The sequence below is a fragment of the Acinonyx jubatus genome, chromosome A1 (assembly GCF_027475565.1).
Source record: "Acinonyx jubatus isolate Ajub_Pintada_27869175 chromosome A1, VMU_Ajub_asm_v1.0, whole genome shotgun sequence".
NCBI lineage: Eukaryota > Metazoa > Chordata > Mammalia > Carnivora > Felidae > Acinonyx > Acinonyx jubatus.
In genome coordinates, this window is record NC_069380.1 from 218744929 (window position 1) to 218763088 (window position 18160).

Sequence of the window (18160 nt, forward strand, 5' to 3'; positions counted from 1 at the left end):
AAAATGGATTGTCATATCCATCAAAGTACATTTGAATCACGAGGTGTAAATACATATAGCCTAAAATATTTAGTACGTATCTAGAACAAAAGTTTTATAACGTTAGAGTGCTTTTGGGTCCTTGGACTGCATACCAAATCGTAAGTGGATGTCAAAGCCACCGTCCAGGTTTGCCAAGGGATGTTCTATGGCCAGGCTGAGCAAAATCATTGTTGAAGGCAGTATAAAACTGAAGTGCCTGCTCTTATCCTAGAAGTGCAGTTGAAGAGGGCACACAATTCACTCTGGAGGATTTTTATGACATATTACCTTTACTAATCTTTAAAAGCTCTGATTAGTTCAAGCAAATTTGACAAGTATACAAACGTTTCTTTCTTGGGTCTCTAACAAAGTGGTCCCATATTGTCATATTCTACTTGTTTGTATTTTAATGTATTCTAAATACACATTCCCAAATCACGTTTTCCAACATACAGAAGATACAGTCCAGATCAGTATATGAATATCAACAAGGAGGTCTTGAGGACAGGAATTGTGCTCGTGTTACATATTTGGGTGTTCTCACCCTATGTGTGGAGCAGGAGAACAGAAAATATGTATGCATTTATTTTGTTACACACTTAAATAGCACATACTACGTGGAAAACTTTCATTATAACTTCTTTATCAATATTAACTCATTTAATATGGCTAGAAGATAGGTACTATTTTTTCCTTTTCTTTTCATATGACGAAACTAAAATGGAGAGGTTACATAATTAGTTTGAAGTCACACAGTTGGCTAGTGGTCAATCTCAGATTCGAACATAGGCTTTCAGGTTCCTGAGGCACAAATGATAATCACAATGACAAGTAATTCAGCCTTTCCTAATTGGTGAAATTGTGTAAGACTTGGCTCATCAGACTGATCAGTGAAGATTTTAAAACTTTCTGACACCTAGCCCGCCCACAAACATTTAAATAAGACTTTCTGATGGAGGCCCAGGAATTGGTGTTCTCAGTAATGCTTGTAAAAGCTTTACATGCAGCCCCTGGTGAAGCTAAAAAGGACAGAGGGGCCATTTACAGCTTTAAAGGGCAAACATGGGACGAGAATCCATAGAAGGAAGCTAACAGCCAAGTGTTCGTGAGTAGTGCAGTGAGAGCTAATGCAAAATTGATTAAAGACCCAGTTACTTTAAAGACTAAAGTCACCTGCTGTACGTCTATGCTTACTTTTACCTTAGAGCTAAGCCTAGCTTTAGCACATCTCATGTTTCAATGTGTTATACTATCCAATTCCTTTGTAGGATCTTTTACACGTGTGTATATACACATGCACACTTACCCACACATGCTCTCTCTCTGTTGATTCTGTAAGCCTTTCTGCTTTACATTTCTCTGTTGCTTAACGTCTTTTTAAGGTAATAAAATGCATATTTATTTTCCAATCTTATTTGGAAAGAAATTCTAGAGTCTATCATTCCATACCTTTCTAACTGGAACTGTGTTACATCTTGGTTACAATGCAATGTCTACATAAGGCAAGAGCTGAAAGAAAACCATATGTCTCTAGATATAATTTGTCTCTTTTTTCCTTTTCATGCTTCAATCCTGAGAAGGGTTAAAAATATTCAGAAGAAAATAACTTGTCATTAACTCCCCGTGGATGTGCTTTTCATACTGTGGCTAAATCTTGCTTATGTGGTTTTTTTAATGTAATGTCACTCACCTTGGTCTGCTCTCTTAAGTGAGAACAGTGACATACTTTAGATATTCAGGACAAGATAGACTCACAATTTAGTGTCAAAAAGTATCCTCAAAGCCATAACCAGCTGCCAGATCACCCATTTAGAGTATGATGCATATAGAATTTGTGTCTTGTGTGTACATGTGAGTACTATATATATCCAGCTGATAAACATGTATTTGGGAATTATGTTATGACAGACTGGGTATTAAAATAATGAATATGGAAGGGTGGCTGATGTAAAAGATTTTGTAGCCAATGAGAAAAAAACATATTGTATTGAGTTTCAAAGAATCAAAACGTATTGAGACTGATAGCAATACAGAGGTGTGGACACATGATCTCTGCTTGGGAGTAGAAAAACAAACATTCATGGAAGTGACAGTGCAGCTGGGACATCAAGGGTGTGTACTGTTTTTCCAGATGGTCGAGGCAAAAGTGCTGCCGGCCACAGGATCACTTGGGCAAGAATACAGAGGTATGAAAGAGGCTCAACTCCACAGTAACTAAGTATGCACAAGCTTGGCCCGGGGTCCCTGGCCGCGCAGTCAGAAATTAACCTACAGGAGGCGCCTGGGTGGTTCATTCGGTTAAGAGAACCACTCTTGGTTTTGGCTCAGGTCATAATCTCACAGTTTGTGAGATCAAGCCCTGTGTCGGGCTCTGTCCTGACAGTGTGGGGCTTGCTTGGGATTCTTCCTCTCTCCCTCTCTCTTCCTCTCTCTCTCTCCCCCTCTTTCTCTCAAAATAAATAAATAAGCTTAAAAGTATATGTATATATAAAGAAATTAATCTACAGGGATTTTGAAGCTCATGCCCATCATGCTAGTCATAGCATGCCAGTGAGTTTAGGTGATTTTTCTCTCAATAGGAATAGAAACCCTTTAGGACTTATTTTTTTAATTATTTATTTTTTAATGTTTTTTTCAATTTATTTTTTGAGAGAGAGAGAGAGAGCAAGCATGAACAGGGAAGGGGAAGAGAGAGAGAGGAGAACAGAGAATCTGAAACCAACTGCACACTCATAGCAGAGAGCCCGATTCAGGGCTCAAACTCACGAACCCAAGATCATGACCTGAACCAAAGTCAAATGCTTAACCAACTGAGCCACCCAGGTGTCCCAAATTTTTAACTTATTTTTCAAAGAAGGAGAGTAACATGATCAACCTTGTGTTATGGGACAATGACTGTGATGCTCCTGTGTGACAGGGGCTGGAGGAGGAAGCAATTAGAATGTTTCTCAGCATTGCAGTTATGAAAGTGAGGGCCCAAACTAGTTGAGACAGTTGCAGGGGTGTTGAAAAACAAAGAACATATTCAATGAGTAGAACATGCTTATTCACCTAGAAAATTAAAAAAAAAATGGTTTTATAGAAGCCATAAATTATACATAGTCCACTTATATTTTCAACGTATTTCTAGCACATTTTTCATACCCCAAATGCAAAAAATGCATAGAATATAAAGACGCCTTGCTGGAGGTGACATTTGCCTGAATAAATAGCTATGCAATGAATTTCTCTTTTATGGTTTGTTGAGAGCAGTCCCTGGTGTATGGTGTGTGCCACTGAACATTTGTTGATTGAAAGAAGAAACGAATCAGTCAGTAAGTTGACGTCTACTTGGGCCGAAATCATGAGGGCTCAGCTCTGCTCCCATCTCTTTGACCATTTTGAATGAGAATGTGTCGGTGACATTCTTTTAGTGTCAACAAGAATGATTTGAACATCACTGGGCTTCAGTTCTTTCATTTTAAAACACAGGCATTGTGTTGGATTTTTTAAAAAATTCATCCCTATTGGTAATATTAATCTTCTTGAAATCAAATAAATAGAGTATGACTATCACGTGACCTACATGTGAGCAGAAGTAGGCCACGTGTGCTTGCATTATGAAAACCAGATATCCCACCTACTCTAGGTTCCAGAACACATATGCTCATTGAATATAGATTAGAAGAAGAGATTAATTAAAACCACCAAATCTCATCAGCCACACAGATAGAATAATATTTTTGAGGGAAGGATACATATATGCACACATTGATAAACATAAAGGAAAACCACTTGGAATACAAAATGAAAAAAAAAAGACTATAAGTCAAAATGAGCTAGTAAATATACTTTAAAAAAATTTTTTTAGTGTTTATTTTTGAGAGAGAGCACAGGCGGGAGAGGGGCAGAGAGAGAGGGAGACACAGAATCTGAAGCAGGCTCTAGGCTCCGAACCGTCAGCACAGAGCCCGACGTGGGGCTTGAACTCACGAACTGTGAGATCGTGACCTGAGCTGAAGTCGGAGGCTTAACCGACTGAGCCACCCAGGCATCCATGAGCCAGTAAATATAATTTTAAAGATGGACAGATAGATATAGACTATGAAAGTAAAATAGGTTAAGAATTTGAGTAAGGTTTATATACATACACACAAGCACACAAAATAAAAATGACTCATACATAAGGTACTGAAATTCACTCATAATATAAAAAGATACAAAAGAAGAACAATGAATACTGGTGAGAATACTGGAAAATATACCAGGTTGGTAGACATGCAAATTAGTACAACCTTTTTGGGAGTCGACGACAATATATATTGACATGTCTGATTCATATACTTTTAGAGCTAGCTCTCTCAATGGTAGGAGATTACCAATTCCACATTTGTTTATAATAGGACACCCCCCCTCCCAATTCTCTAAGTAGAGTGTCCACTAAAAGGAGATTGGTTCAATTTAGTATTACATACTTTTATTACTTTAATGATATTTATTATTTTAATAATGGTTATGTGCTGATATAACATGACTGTCCAATATATTTTTTAAGGAGTAGAGTACAGTTCAAGAATATGTGAAAAGTTCCATCTCTTTCATCCAAATAAAAATTGAAATATCGGTTATTGCATAAGCAGATAGTATGTCAAGGTAACGATAAAATACCTATTGGAGGAGTGGTATGTATAGCTATAGCTATATATTTGTGTATTTCAATATTTGTTCCTCTTCTGATTCCTCTCTAGACAAAATATTATCCTTGAGAATTTTGGCCTCTCAGCTTTGTTCATATTTCTTCCCTGACACTCTGATTAGTGTGTCTGACAAATCATAGGAAACCAGAGAATTTTTTTCCTTTTTTTTTTTTGTTTCAAGTTTCTATTGCATTCTAGCTAACATACAGAGGAATAGTGGTTTCAGGAGTAGGATTTAGTGATTCCTCACTGGCATATAACACTCAGCGCTCAAGTGCACTCCTTAATCCCCATTGTTAAATGAGTGACTGAATTGGTGAATACATGCTCTTAACTTTGAGAGAAATCGTTAGAAATAAGTAAACCACTCTGTGGGTTTCTGTGTATTGCCGGACCATATGATACATATATATGAATTCTCAAATCGGAATTACTAAGTCAAACACCATGCCATTTATTAGCATTTTCAACATAAATTAGAGGAAATAAAAACATTAACGAATTTAAGTTAATGCATGTAGGTAATGCATCACTCTTCAAAAAATTTTTTTCTAGTTAGAATTTTATAAAGATATGAATGTTCATTGGCATGAACTGAGATGATATCATATTACAACTGTGAATCTATAATATGGAACTCATTTTTCAAATACATTTTGACAGGTAAATACGTGTACACTTAAAATTATACCCGAATTGGTTCTCATGAACTCTCACCTGTATTTAGGTATTGTAGTGAAACTCTTATTTAGTTGCATTTTATATCAAAAGGACTGCTCCTAATTACTGCTCTTTCTATGTGTTAATTCTATAACCTCTCAGGGTTCACTTTCTCTGTTCCTTGCTCTGCTATATATTTGTGCATATATATGGCATTAACTTATATAATGTTCATATATATATATATATATATACACACACACACATTGAGTGACTGCTTAAAATTTAAAATTTAACTATTAGTATAAAATAACTTTTTTGCTATTTGCTTTAATTATTATTAAACTTTACATGAATTAATTTACTACTGATCAGAACAGCGTTACATGGAAAGTTGAAGTGATTCAATATTGTCAATCCTATATTCTGCTCTCTGTCTCTGTCTGGGGGTAAAGGAATGGTTTCTCTGTGAGTTAGTCTCTCTGAACTTCAACATTTGGAGTGGTTACATTGTCATCCTGAACTTAGGTGATAAGTGAACAAATCCCAAGATGACTTCTACATATATGACTGCTCTGGTTTTTGTTGACTATATTGTTTCCTTGTTGCACATTTACCTAGTGCCCAAGTGTAACGTCCTGTTCCTACCTCTTGGGTATTTAGTGTTTAATAGTGTAATAGTTTAATAGTAATAGTTTAATTGAGGAACTGGCATGCTATCCCAGCAGTGAAGAAGGTAGTGTTTTCAGGCTTACCTGCTCCCAATGAATAACTGAGTCTTCCCAATGAAAGGAATAAGTAATTTCTGTCCTTTGCATTAGTTTGGAAAGAGTCATGGAGCATCGAGCAAAACAAGCTGATATAATGATGTTTAATTGTGTTTTTGTAAACACCTATAGAGTCACTTCTAAGAACTCTCAAATAACTTACATCATTCTTTAAAATTGTTTTTAATATTTTTATTTATTTTTGAGAGTGAGAAAGAGTACAAGTGGGAGAAGGGCAGAGAGAGAGGGAGGCACAGAATCCATAGAAAGGTCCAGGCTCTGAGGTGTCAACACAGAGCCTGACATGGGGCTCGAACTTGTGAACTGTGAGATCATGATCTGAGCCGAAGTCGGACACTTAACCAATTGAGCCACCCAGGTGCCCCTAACTTATATGGTTCTTAGTGAATCACTTTTTAACTAAACTGAAGGTAATCTATTGTAACTGAGTACTAATTATTTATTTATTTTTTTTTAAATTATTGTTTGGCACTCGGCTTTTTTTTTATGATTGATTGATTGATGTCCTAATTTTATTTTTATTTTATTTTATTTTATTTTTTTAAATATAATTTATTGTCAACTTGATTAACATACAGTGTGTACCGTGTGCTCTTGGTTTTTGGGGTAGATTCCCGTGGTTCACTGCTTACACACAACACCCAGTGCTCACCCAAACAAGGACCCTCCTCAAAGTCCATCACCCATTTTCCCCTCTCCCCCACCTCCAATCCACCCTCACTTTGTTCTCTGTATTTAAGAGTCTCTCATGGTTTAAATTCCTGTTAGTTAACATACAGTATAATATTAGTTTCAGGTGTACAATTCAGTGACTCAACACTTCCATACAACACCCAGTGCCCATCACAAGTGCCCTCCTTAATCTCCCTCTGCTATTTATCCCAGCCAGCCAGCCACCGCCCCTCTGTTAACCATCACTTTGTTCTCTATAGTTAAGAGTCTGTTTCTTGGTTTGTTTCCTTCTGTTTTTCCCCTATGTTCATTTGTTTTGTTTCTTAAATTCCACATGAGTGAAATCATACGGTGTTTGTCTTTCTCTGACCTATTTTGCTTAGCATAATGCTCTCACTTCATCCATATCATTGTAAATGGCAAGATTTCATTATTTTTTTATAGTTGAGTAATATTTCAGTGTGTGTGTGAATGTGTGTGTGTGTGTGTTTGTGTGTGTGTCACACCTTCTTTATCTATTCATTAGTCGATAGGCTTTAGGCTATTTTCATAATTTGGTTATTGCAGATAATGCTATAACCATATGTCAATACAAAGGACAAGATGAGTAATATAGTATTCTCCCTTTTACATTTTTGTTTTTAATATTAATAGGAACCTTCACTAAGTATGCAGAAAAATATTTTCCTCTAAAAGTAGTATGAAATGCTTTACGTTAATTTTTTTAAAAAATTAAACTCAAATACTTAAAGGAGTGAATTAATAAATATTCCCATAAAAGCAAGATATACTGTCTTATTCATCTTCGTCTTTCTTATTGAGCATATGGTGTGAATTAGGTAAAAATTTATTAAATTTGTCACTAAATATTTCTTAGCAGGTATAATACCTTTTCTTCAAATATATCCTCAGAGAAGAACAACCCACAGCCTTTTAACTACCACATTTATAACTAAGATTAGAGAATTATTTAATATTTGTAGATTGTGTCTATACAGCACAGGTGTAACTCAGTACTAGCAAAGATCTAGGTGATACCAGGAAAATCACTGTATAAGAGAAGGGAGGAAAGAGGGAAATTTAGTCTTGAAAATGTTCATTCATACACCGTAAAGGAGAACATAGTTTTGATGAATCCTTAATATAGGTCCTCAATGCCTATTTGTCAAATAATATTAATGATGTTGCAAAGATTGATCAGGATGGTCATGATGGTGATAATGGATGATGAGGGATAATATGTTACTGCTCTTGACTATCACAGATGTTTGTGTACTTTCTTTCTAGAAGTTTCCTGGGAAAGACTGGTGAATTAAAACCTATCATTCATCTCCTGATATAGCTACTATTCACCAAAGCATTCTTAAGATAAAGCGTTTGGTATTGAATGGGTGCTGAACGTTATCATTTTTAAATTTTTTGACTATCTTTTAATATTTAGTTTGCTCCAGTGTTGTACAGCCTTAAAGAAAAAGCCTGAATGAATAGCTGAATGAAAAAGAGAAATCCTTTTTTTTTTTCTTCAAAATTGGGCATTTACTGTTAATGCCTCCAAGAATAGGAACATTCTGTCCTTTTTATAACTTTGGATGTACATATCACTCTCTTTATGCTCAGGAGAGATTTCCTTCTAACCATGTAACCATCCTTCTAGCCTTCTAACCATCACCAACATAATTTGGATTGTCTTTAATATTTTCTTTGCCACTGAATCCTTAGGTTAATTCAGTCTTGAGGCCTTGGGGTGCTCCTGTTGTCTTAATTGCAATTATTTTTGGTTGCTCAGTTTCTCAAATACTCTGTCCTAACTTAAAGTGTTCCTCATGCTGGTACATAGTTGTTGATTTTAAATAGCAATGCAAGTTACTTACAGCCTCTAGAGTTCAGTAAGCCATCAAACCTTTTAGCTTTTCTATTGATAACCTAATCATGAAATTAATGCATCTATAGTAAGCAGATGAGCTAATGTAAGCAGTGTCATGTTTTCTCTGGTGCACAAATCAATAAAGCTATCATAATGACTTTCAGTTCAATCATCTTGCTACTGGAAATGAATATAGCTTTTAAAATAGATTTTTAAAATATGTATCATTTGCACTGAGAGCTATACTGTTGCCCACCATTTTGGTTATAGTAGTTACGTCATTTCCAGTGACAGCCTATATTCACAGAATCATTGAGGAATGCCAAATTCTAAAGGAAAATGGAGTCCGCAGATGAAAGACATGACCTTGCGCTCTGTAAAACAAAGATGCTAGATTCATACTGTCTTATTTTCCAGGTGCATATGTGCTCCAGGTCAAGGCCACCGACGCAGATGACCCGACCTATGGAAACAGTGCCAGAGTCGTTTATAGCATTCTTCAGGGACAACCTTATTTCTCTATTGATCCCAAGACAGGTAAATTTTTTATTAGAGACAACATTATCACCACCCCTTTCAAATATTTAAACTTTAATTAAATCTTGGCATGGGAAGCTACCTATTCTAAAAATGCAATAAAGATTCAATGTGCTGTACATTAAGCCAAAGAAGATAGGATCTTACCTTGCTGCCAGAGAAAGATTTCCTCTAGATTGAATTTTGTGTAAATATAAGGCATTTCACATGTATGTGTCAAGTCCCAATACCAAGATAAGGATTCTCTATGTGTTTTATTTTAATTTTTTCAAAAGCCTAGGCATATTTGATTTTTTGGTTCTTCTGGAATTAAAGTAGCTATTCATTTCAAGTTTTCTTGATTGGGTTCAATTATAGTTAGTTTTGGGTCTTATCAACATGTGGTAAGATCACAGAGCTTCTACTGCTATATTTACCAGAGGTTATGGGTGTTTGATTTGGATTAATATAGACTTCTACTTCTACCAGGGAAACGAAAAGGGTTGACAAACTGTAAACACCCAGATCACGAGTCTTCTGGTCAATGCTTTTGAAGCTACTCTCATTTTGAGGTCAAAACATTTGAATGGAAGTTTTCAGAGCCAAATGTATAAGAATCTTTGGCAAGTATAGAAAAGACAGGATATTATGCACCAGAAGATTTTGTATTCCCTTGTAAATAAAATGAGGTCCCTCTGTTCTAGAGAATCTGTTTTTTGTATGCTAGATATTTTTTTAAGGAGATTTAGCCATGCTGACCAGTGATCAAAGTAGGTGTCCCATGTCACAGTTGAAATAGAACTCCACAGTGACAGCTATTTTATGAACTCTTGTATGTTACATTATAGTATATTGCATTTTGAATTCAATACTATTTATTACATTAGGTTAAAATAATGAAATGAACTTACATTCTTAGTTGACATACTTAACTAATGTTGCTTTTTAAATTTCTAAATAAATTTGTAAAGAGCTATATCAATCTGAAATAAATTAATTTCAGACACTCTATATGCAAAGGAGCTAAACATTTTAAAATTAACACTTCTCCATAAATGTGTCCTAAAATCTGGAATACCAATTAGATATAGGTTAATTAATAGATTAGCCATGTTTTAATGTCACCTAGAAACATAAAGTCAATTAAGTGGAAACGGAACCTGCAAAAACTTTCTACAACTGAACCTGCTGTCTTCTCATTTCTTGCTCTCCCTGTTGATGCCATAGAGGGACAGAGGTCAGCAAAAAGTTATAGGAATAAGGCAGGAAGTTGCTCCATTTTATAAACCTAAAAAAAGAGTAGTTTGTAATAAGGACAGCATCAGTCTTTTGAGAAGGGAACATCAGTGCTGAAGAGAATCTAGAAAAGTTTAAGACGTAGAAGCTCTTTTGGTTTGGAAAGAGGGTCAGAGACCCAAAGCCAGAGGAGTCAATTGTTAAGAGCGAATGCGTGATGGAGAAATTACACCTACAATGTAAGTTATTTTCATTAAGTCTGGCATTGAGGATATGATATTTGGCAGTATCCGTGTTAAGGCACTTTTAACTGGGAAATCATATGTATTTGTAGAGAAAACAGGGAAACATTATTGAGGAAAGAATTTGGGGCAGTTGTTTATTGAAGTTTATGATGGCACAAAATTCCAGAAGGGTGAAGACAATTTATAGACAAATATATAGACAAATACCTCAATATATAGACAAATACTGAAGGAAAATTATCTAAAATATTATAAATCCTTTCATCAGATGAACACATTATGCATTACTTCTTCTATGATTACCCATATTTTCCAAATTTACCATAATGGATAATCTAACTAGAAACTAGTGTGGGCAATGTATGTGTCTTAGATCTCTTCAGCCTCCAAGAAGCACTGCTCAGAGTCAGAGGGGATGGACAAAGGAGAAAAGAAGGTATGTAGAGATTGGTGGAGGGGAGGTTCGATATTAGAGTACACTTAGTGGGGTGTAGTGATTAACTCTATAGACAGAGTAGGTAAATTTATATACTCAGAATAAGTGTAGGAGAAGAAGGATAAAGAAACGGTTATTGATGGAATAACTATTGATGTACTGAGTATCTAACTAAAAAGTATGGTAAAATCATATAACGATGAATTTAAGTAGAGATCATGGATTAAGCATAGAATTATTATAGTCAAATTAATTACTACTCAACAGACAATAATTATATGAGTCAAAACAGTTTCTGTCCCCTTGGCTTTACTTGTTCAATATCAACTTTAGATGAATTCTAAAGCCTTTGGAAAGTATACCTTATAGGAGAGCCTGTATATTCATAGTATGCCTTTAATAACTATGTATTTCTATCTTATGCGATGCTTATTAGTTAGAACTAAAGGTGAAACAATTCTGGCATAAACAATGAAATAGATTTTTTGAAGCATTGATTTTCACTGGAGACAGAAGTCTTGATACTAACAGTGCCTCAGACCACTAGGCAGGAAAAGAGTGGATGATGAAGCCCTTCATTAATAGAATGATAACTAGTTGCTCATGCACAGCGACCATTAAGAAGACTTTTTGTCAAATTTATCACCTTGTGGTACATAAGAGTAAATCAAGAATCAAGGATAATTGCAATTTCTCAGAAATAGTCTCCATTTGTTCCAGCCGTATAGCTTCCTTTTATGATTCCTTTTGCTGTTATTAAATACAATGCATGAAAAACTAATATTATCTAAAATTTTCCACATTTGAGTATAGAATACACTTTAAAATAATTTTTTAAAGGAAGAGTCTCATCAGAACTTCTGGTGCCTAAATATTTATGAAGAGATAAATATAACCATTTATTATTCATTGGGAATAAGAAAATTAAAAAAAATATTACCTTAGTGATATTGCTTTTTGACAAACATTCTAAAGCATCTCTACCCAAGTGAGTATAGCAAGCGTATTTATAAGCAATATAAATTGATGCGGTCTATGAAATAGACTCAGAAATAATAGTTCTCTTTAAAATTGGCTAATTTTGCAATTATTGGGCTTAACTATGAAACTATTCACTGTGAATTAAAATTCACATATATTCATATACATATACCTCAAATTATTATTAAATATTAAAAAACTTCAAATGTAGATAAATCTATAAAGCATTAAATAACATTAATATTCATTATACTTATTTATAAATCATTAAAATGCTTGTCATATTAGCATGTTATATTACATTGTGTACATTTTTATGCTTAATGTTTTTGTGCATTAGAAAAATATCCCTAATCTATGAAACATTAAACATAGGCTTTATAATATTTTATCAAGTGCATGAAATCAGGATGCTAAACATTTTTATAGCGTTGATAATAGGATTATTTAGGAAAACAAATATTAGTATAAGTGATGGACCTCATGTCTTAATTTGCCTTTAAAATTCTTTTAAAGTATTTAAATTGTTCCCCAAATGATTTCAGAAACTCATCTGAGTTGGGTAACTAGATATTGCTATTTTGTGTATCATGTGGTGGTGATGTGCTATAATTTTCCAAATTATCTGAGCCCTAATTGAGAAAGCATCATCATTTATTTCACTTCAATACCTTTTTAAACCTATAAACTTAAATTTTTCTTGTGATAAAATATACATAACATAAAATTTACCATATTAACCATTTTAAGGGTACAGTTGAGTGGCATTAAAAATATCCACATTGTTGTGCAAGCATTGCTACCGCCCTTTTCCAGAATTTTTCCATCACTATCTTTTCATTTATGTGCATTGTCGAAAACAATGTATAAGTTTTTATTTTACGTATTTATATGTGCATTTCTAGAATCCATATGAAAACAATTGAGTGGGTCTTAGAGTTGAACACATGAGCTATATATTTTTCCCTTTTATTCACCATTCTGATATTTCATGCTCTGTAATTCTGTCCTAGCTTATGTTTAGGGAAATCTGATAAGTGTCGCTAAGAGAATTGACACTTTGTCAAGATTTTTACTCTTTGAGTCTATCACCTTTGATTCAATAATTGTAATCTGCAAGCCTCTATGTCCTAAGTGAAACCTCCTTACATATTCTGACTGATGTTTATTCTTACAGGTCTTCAAAAATGTGTTGGTGTTTTAAAGCCCCATAGTATAATTGAAGCATGGGTTAGACTATATTTTGAGCTAATTCTTGATACTAGTATATAAATATTTACAATGTTTTGTGGTTTGAAATGCCTTTGATATTTATTCAGCATCGAGTCTTTAAGGATTCAGACACCTGAGCACTGAGGTGCCCGATGAAACAAAGATAGAGTATCTTCTTTCTTCAAGGGGAAAATAAGAGTGTTTACCTACACAAAGTCATCATGCCTTTAATACGTTTTGCACGAAGACGAAGTCTGATTGTGGACCTGTTGAGAGCAAGGAAAGCAATAGGTGCTGATAAATATAAGGGAGAAAAATGTGTCACGGAAATAGACAATTAGGAAGCAATTATATCACATATTACCTATTTTGTAATATTTTGCATATGAGTAGTAAAACTACATGTCTCAAAATGTGCCCCAGTGAATGGTTCCCTTGTATTCTGCATCATCTCACTTCCCAAGAACTCTGCGTGAACTCCACTTGCCTTATTTTAGAAATCATGGATTGCACACATCAGCAGGTAGAACTGAGGATGTTTGGCCTTGAAAGGAAAATACTCCGGGGACATGTGATACATGCCTTTAGTAAGTTGTAGAGCTGTTATATAGGAGAGAAACAGGCTGTGTTCTGTGCTGCTTGAGAGGAAACTGGCTATCAATGGCTGGTGTGAGTTACAGGAAGAAAGAATTTTGGTGTGGTTTCATATGCATAAAAAAAGATGTTAATACTTGTCTATAAATAAGAGGAGTGCTTCATGAGATTGTGAGCTTCCCATTACTGGAAGGGTGAAAGTAGATGATGAGCAATGAGCTAGTGATGCTGGAGATGACTATTCACGTCATGCATGTTTATGTATAACCAGTGGCCTCACAGTGTTTTGCTATTCAGAAACCAAGATGAAACAGTTAGATCCTGAAATGGATCCCCAGCTACTGGGGGAGGTCATCGGGTCCTTAGACAATTAGACTTGGATTTTGTAGGATAAAATTCTCTGATCCATAGTCTGACTGCTGGGCTCCGGGATGGACTGAGGGCCAACTTCCTGAGGACAGAGGCTCTGGGAAGTGGTGTCTGATTCCTAAACAATAGTTAAAGTGTGCTATTGGTGGGAAGATGGTCTCTAAATGTTCTTCCTACTGAAGATTACCTGATGACTCTTCTTGAGATCAAAATACGTCATTGGATTATTGGCAACATTTTTAAAAAAAAAATTATACGCCTCATCTCTGTAGTGATAAAATACACATAAAGTTCTTGAGCTCAAAATACATTATTGGATTATTGGCAACAATTTTTTTTAATTATACACCTCATCTGTGTAGTGATGGATACAACATTTTTGTTACTACTTTTAAAGATTGCACTAGCTTTTAAAAAACCCAGTTCACATTTTAGACTGATTTAAGACTGTAAAGAAAAGCAACTCAGTAACTTTTCATATAAACTGCTGCAAAAGCAGGTCTTGTACAACTGTTTTTAAATATCATTTAGTTGTGGAATTGAAAAAAAAATTTTACATTGTCACTGCTGAAGTTAAAGTTCCCATTTCTAACCATAATTATTTTTTTCTATTCTACCATCTATTAGCAATTCCTAAAAGAATTGAGGATTAAAATATATTTGCCAATGCTTCCTTCAAATTCATGTGTTAAAAGGTTAATCAGGACATGGCCAACACTAGAATCTGTGATCTCCAAAGAGATCATTTTCAGGTGCAAAAATAACATTTAATCAGATTTTTTTCATAACATAGGTGCTATAATAAACATAGATCTATACTAACTACTCCATCTCATTCAGAATTATATCATGAGTATTCTCATGCTCAACCATCAATAGTGACCAAGAATACTAGGTCATTGAAGGATGTATGGGAATTTTCCCTGTGTTACCTAAGCTTATTATTATACATTCACTTATGGCTTTTATTAATATTTTGTGTGCCCACCATATGCTTCACATTGACCTAGACCTAGGTATCCTACAGGGAAGAAAAACATAAAGACAAAATTCCCACCTTCAGGAATACACATTTTATTTGGGAAAACACAGAACAAACACAATAAGTAAGAAAACTATACTACTAAGTTTTGAATAGCAGTAAAGGCTAAGGAGAAAATGATAAAGTAGATAAAGAGCATAGGAGATGCTGGGTAAGGTTATATGTGGTATGCAGAATAGTAATCTTCCAAGTATGTCTATGTCCTAATCCCTGGGACCTGTGATTATGTTATGTTACGATTATGTTATGTTATGTTTAACGAAGACAATTAAAGTTGCAGATGGAATTAAGGTTGTTTTCTCACCTGCAGATAAGGTGGGGAGATTATCCTGTATTGTCTATGTAGATCCAATTTCATTACATGTGTTCCTAAAAGTGTAAAAGAAAGGTGGGCAAGTCAAAGTCCAAGAAAGATTTGACGATGCAGAAAAGTAAGACATCTTTCAGAAGATAAAAAAGCCTTCAGAAAGAAATCCTTCCTGCCCACACCCTTGATTTTGGTCCTCAAGACCCATGTTGGACTTTGGTCCTCCCTCATTGTAAGATAGTAAGTTCATGCTGTTTTTAGGGCACTTAGTCTGTGGCAATTTATTACAGAAGCAATGGGAAACTAAGTCAATATAGAATTCTAGCTAGAATGGCCAACAAAGTCCTATGGAGATGACTTTGAGAAAAGATGTGAAGGAAAGAGAGGAGCTGCTTATGAGTAAACCACAGGAAGAACATTCCCCACAGATGGAAGACAGTGTGACCAGAAATCTAGTGACCAAAGAAGAGAGTTGTGGAAGAGAAGATCAGAGAGTTAAGTGGAAAGGTGGAGAAGTTTTCACTCTGAGTGAGTTGGAGTTTAGTTTGGGCGGGGTTGTATGGTTCATGCTCTGACCTCACTGCCATGACTTCCCTTTTACGAACAGAATAAATGGCCCAGGACTTCTTTGGACTCTAATCCTCAGTAAGTGTAAAATTGAGCCATGCATCCATTGTTCCTCGTTCTCTCTCTCAATAGTCACAAAGTAATAATTAACATTTTTCCAGCCTTATTGGGATATATTTGATGTACAACATTGTAGAAATTTAAGGTATACAATGTGTTGATTTGATATACTTAAATATTGCCAAATGATCACCACCATAGTGTTGGCCAACACCTCCATCCTGTCCCATAATGACCATTTCTTTTCTGCGGTAAGAACTTTTAAGAGCTACTCTCTCAGCAACTTTCAAGTATATAACAGAGTAATATTAACTATAATCATCATGCTGTACATGAGATCCCCAGGAGGTATCCATCTCATAACTGGAAATTTGTGCCTTCGACAAACGTCTCCCATTCCCCCCATCCCACAGGTCCTGGAAACCACCATTTTACTTTGTTTAGATGAGTTCAACTGTTTTAGATCCTACCTATAAATAATACTGTAGAGCATTTCTCTTTCCCTGCCTTTCTTATTTTACTTAGCATAATGCCCTCAATGTTCATCCATGCCTTCACTCTCCTCACTAAATAGCATTCCTGTGTGTGTGTGTGTGTGTGTGTGTGTGTGTGTGTGATAGTTGTTATCCAATCATCTGTTAATGGATGCTTAGGTTGTTTTATCTTGGCTTTTTGTAAATAATGTTATAGTGACCATGAAGGTGCCAATACCTCTTTGAGATCCTATTTTCATTTTCTCTGGATATATACACAAAAGTGATATCCTTGGAAAAGATGGTAGTGCTAGTTTTAATTCTTTGAGGAACCCCCACACAGTTTTTCACAGTAGCTGCACTAATTTACACCCCCAGTATTCCCTTTCCTTCACACCCTGACAATATTGGTTATCTCTTGCCTTTTTGAGGACAGTCATTCTAACAAGTGTGAGGAGGTAATCCTTTGATTTTCATGTAGCTGATGATTGTTGATGTTGAGCACATTTTCGTGGACTTGTTGGACATTTGTATAACTTCTTTGGAAAATGTTGAGTTCCTCTGCCCGTTTTCAAGTCAGCTTGTTTGCTTTTTGTTACTGAGTTGTATGAATTATTGCATATTTTGAATATTAACCCCTTATCAGGTGATTTGCAAATATTTTCTCTCATTCCACAGATTGCCTTTTCATTTTGTTGATGGTATCTTTTGCTGTGTGGAAGCGTCTTAGCTTGATCCCACTTGTTGATCTGCCAGATGCATTCCAGAGGGTTTATTTATCTTTGAAGCCACCATGTTACTTCTTCTTGTCCCCTCTGTGGTTTTATTTTGCCCTGTCCTTCCCCCGTAGCAGCATAAATCGACTCTTCTGACGTGCAGCCACATCGACTCTTCTGTATGCTTTGAGGGACCATGCCTGCTTCTACAAAGTACTTTCCTGCTTCCTTCCCTGGGATGCTCCTTCTTGTGATCTTTCCAGGTCTGCCTCCTCCAGTTCTCTGAGTTTGCAACTGTAAAGCCTTTTCTCAGAGAGAACTTTTCTGACACTACTTTCAAAGGCACTTGATTTCACTTTCCTCATAACACAAATCACCATCTGAAATTAACTTAATTACGTGAGTACTTCTTTATGGTCTCCTCGGTATCCCATAAACATAGACCCATTAAGTGTACATTCCATGAAAGAACCTTGTACAGTGTATCTTTTTATTTATTTATTTTTATTTATTTTTTAATATGAAATTTATTGTCAAGTTGGTTTCCATACAACACCCAGTGCTCATCCCAACAGGTGCCCTCCTCAATGCCCATCGCCCACTTACCCCTCCTTCCCACTCCCCATCAGTTCTCAGTTTATTCTCAGTTTTTAAGAGTCTCTTATGTTTTGGCTCCCTCCCTCTCTAACTTTTGTTTTGTTTTTTTTTTTTTTTTCCCTTCCCCT

General features: G+C 35.3%; 1 protein-coding gene across 2 annotated transcripts in view; it reads left to right on the forward strand.

Moving 5' to 3' along the window:
• Positions 1 to 18160, forward strand: part of CDH12 (cadherin 12) — a 390903-nt gene that overhangs the window by 287490 nt on the left and 85253 nt on the right. For both annotated transcript variants that reach the window (XM_027074680.2, XM_027074698.2), the window contains one exon: positions 9099 to 9218. In XM_027074680.2, coding sequence (XP_026930481.1) covers positions 9099 to 9218 — 120 coding nt within the window. The remainder of the gene's footprint in view (positions 1 to 9098; positions 9219 to 18160) is intronic.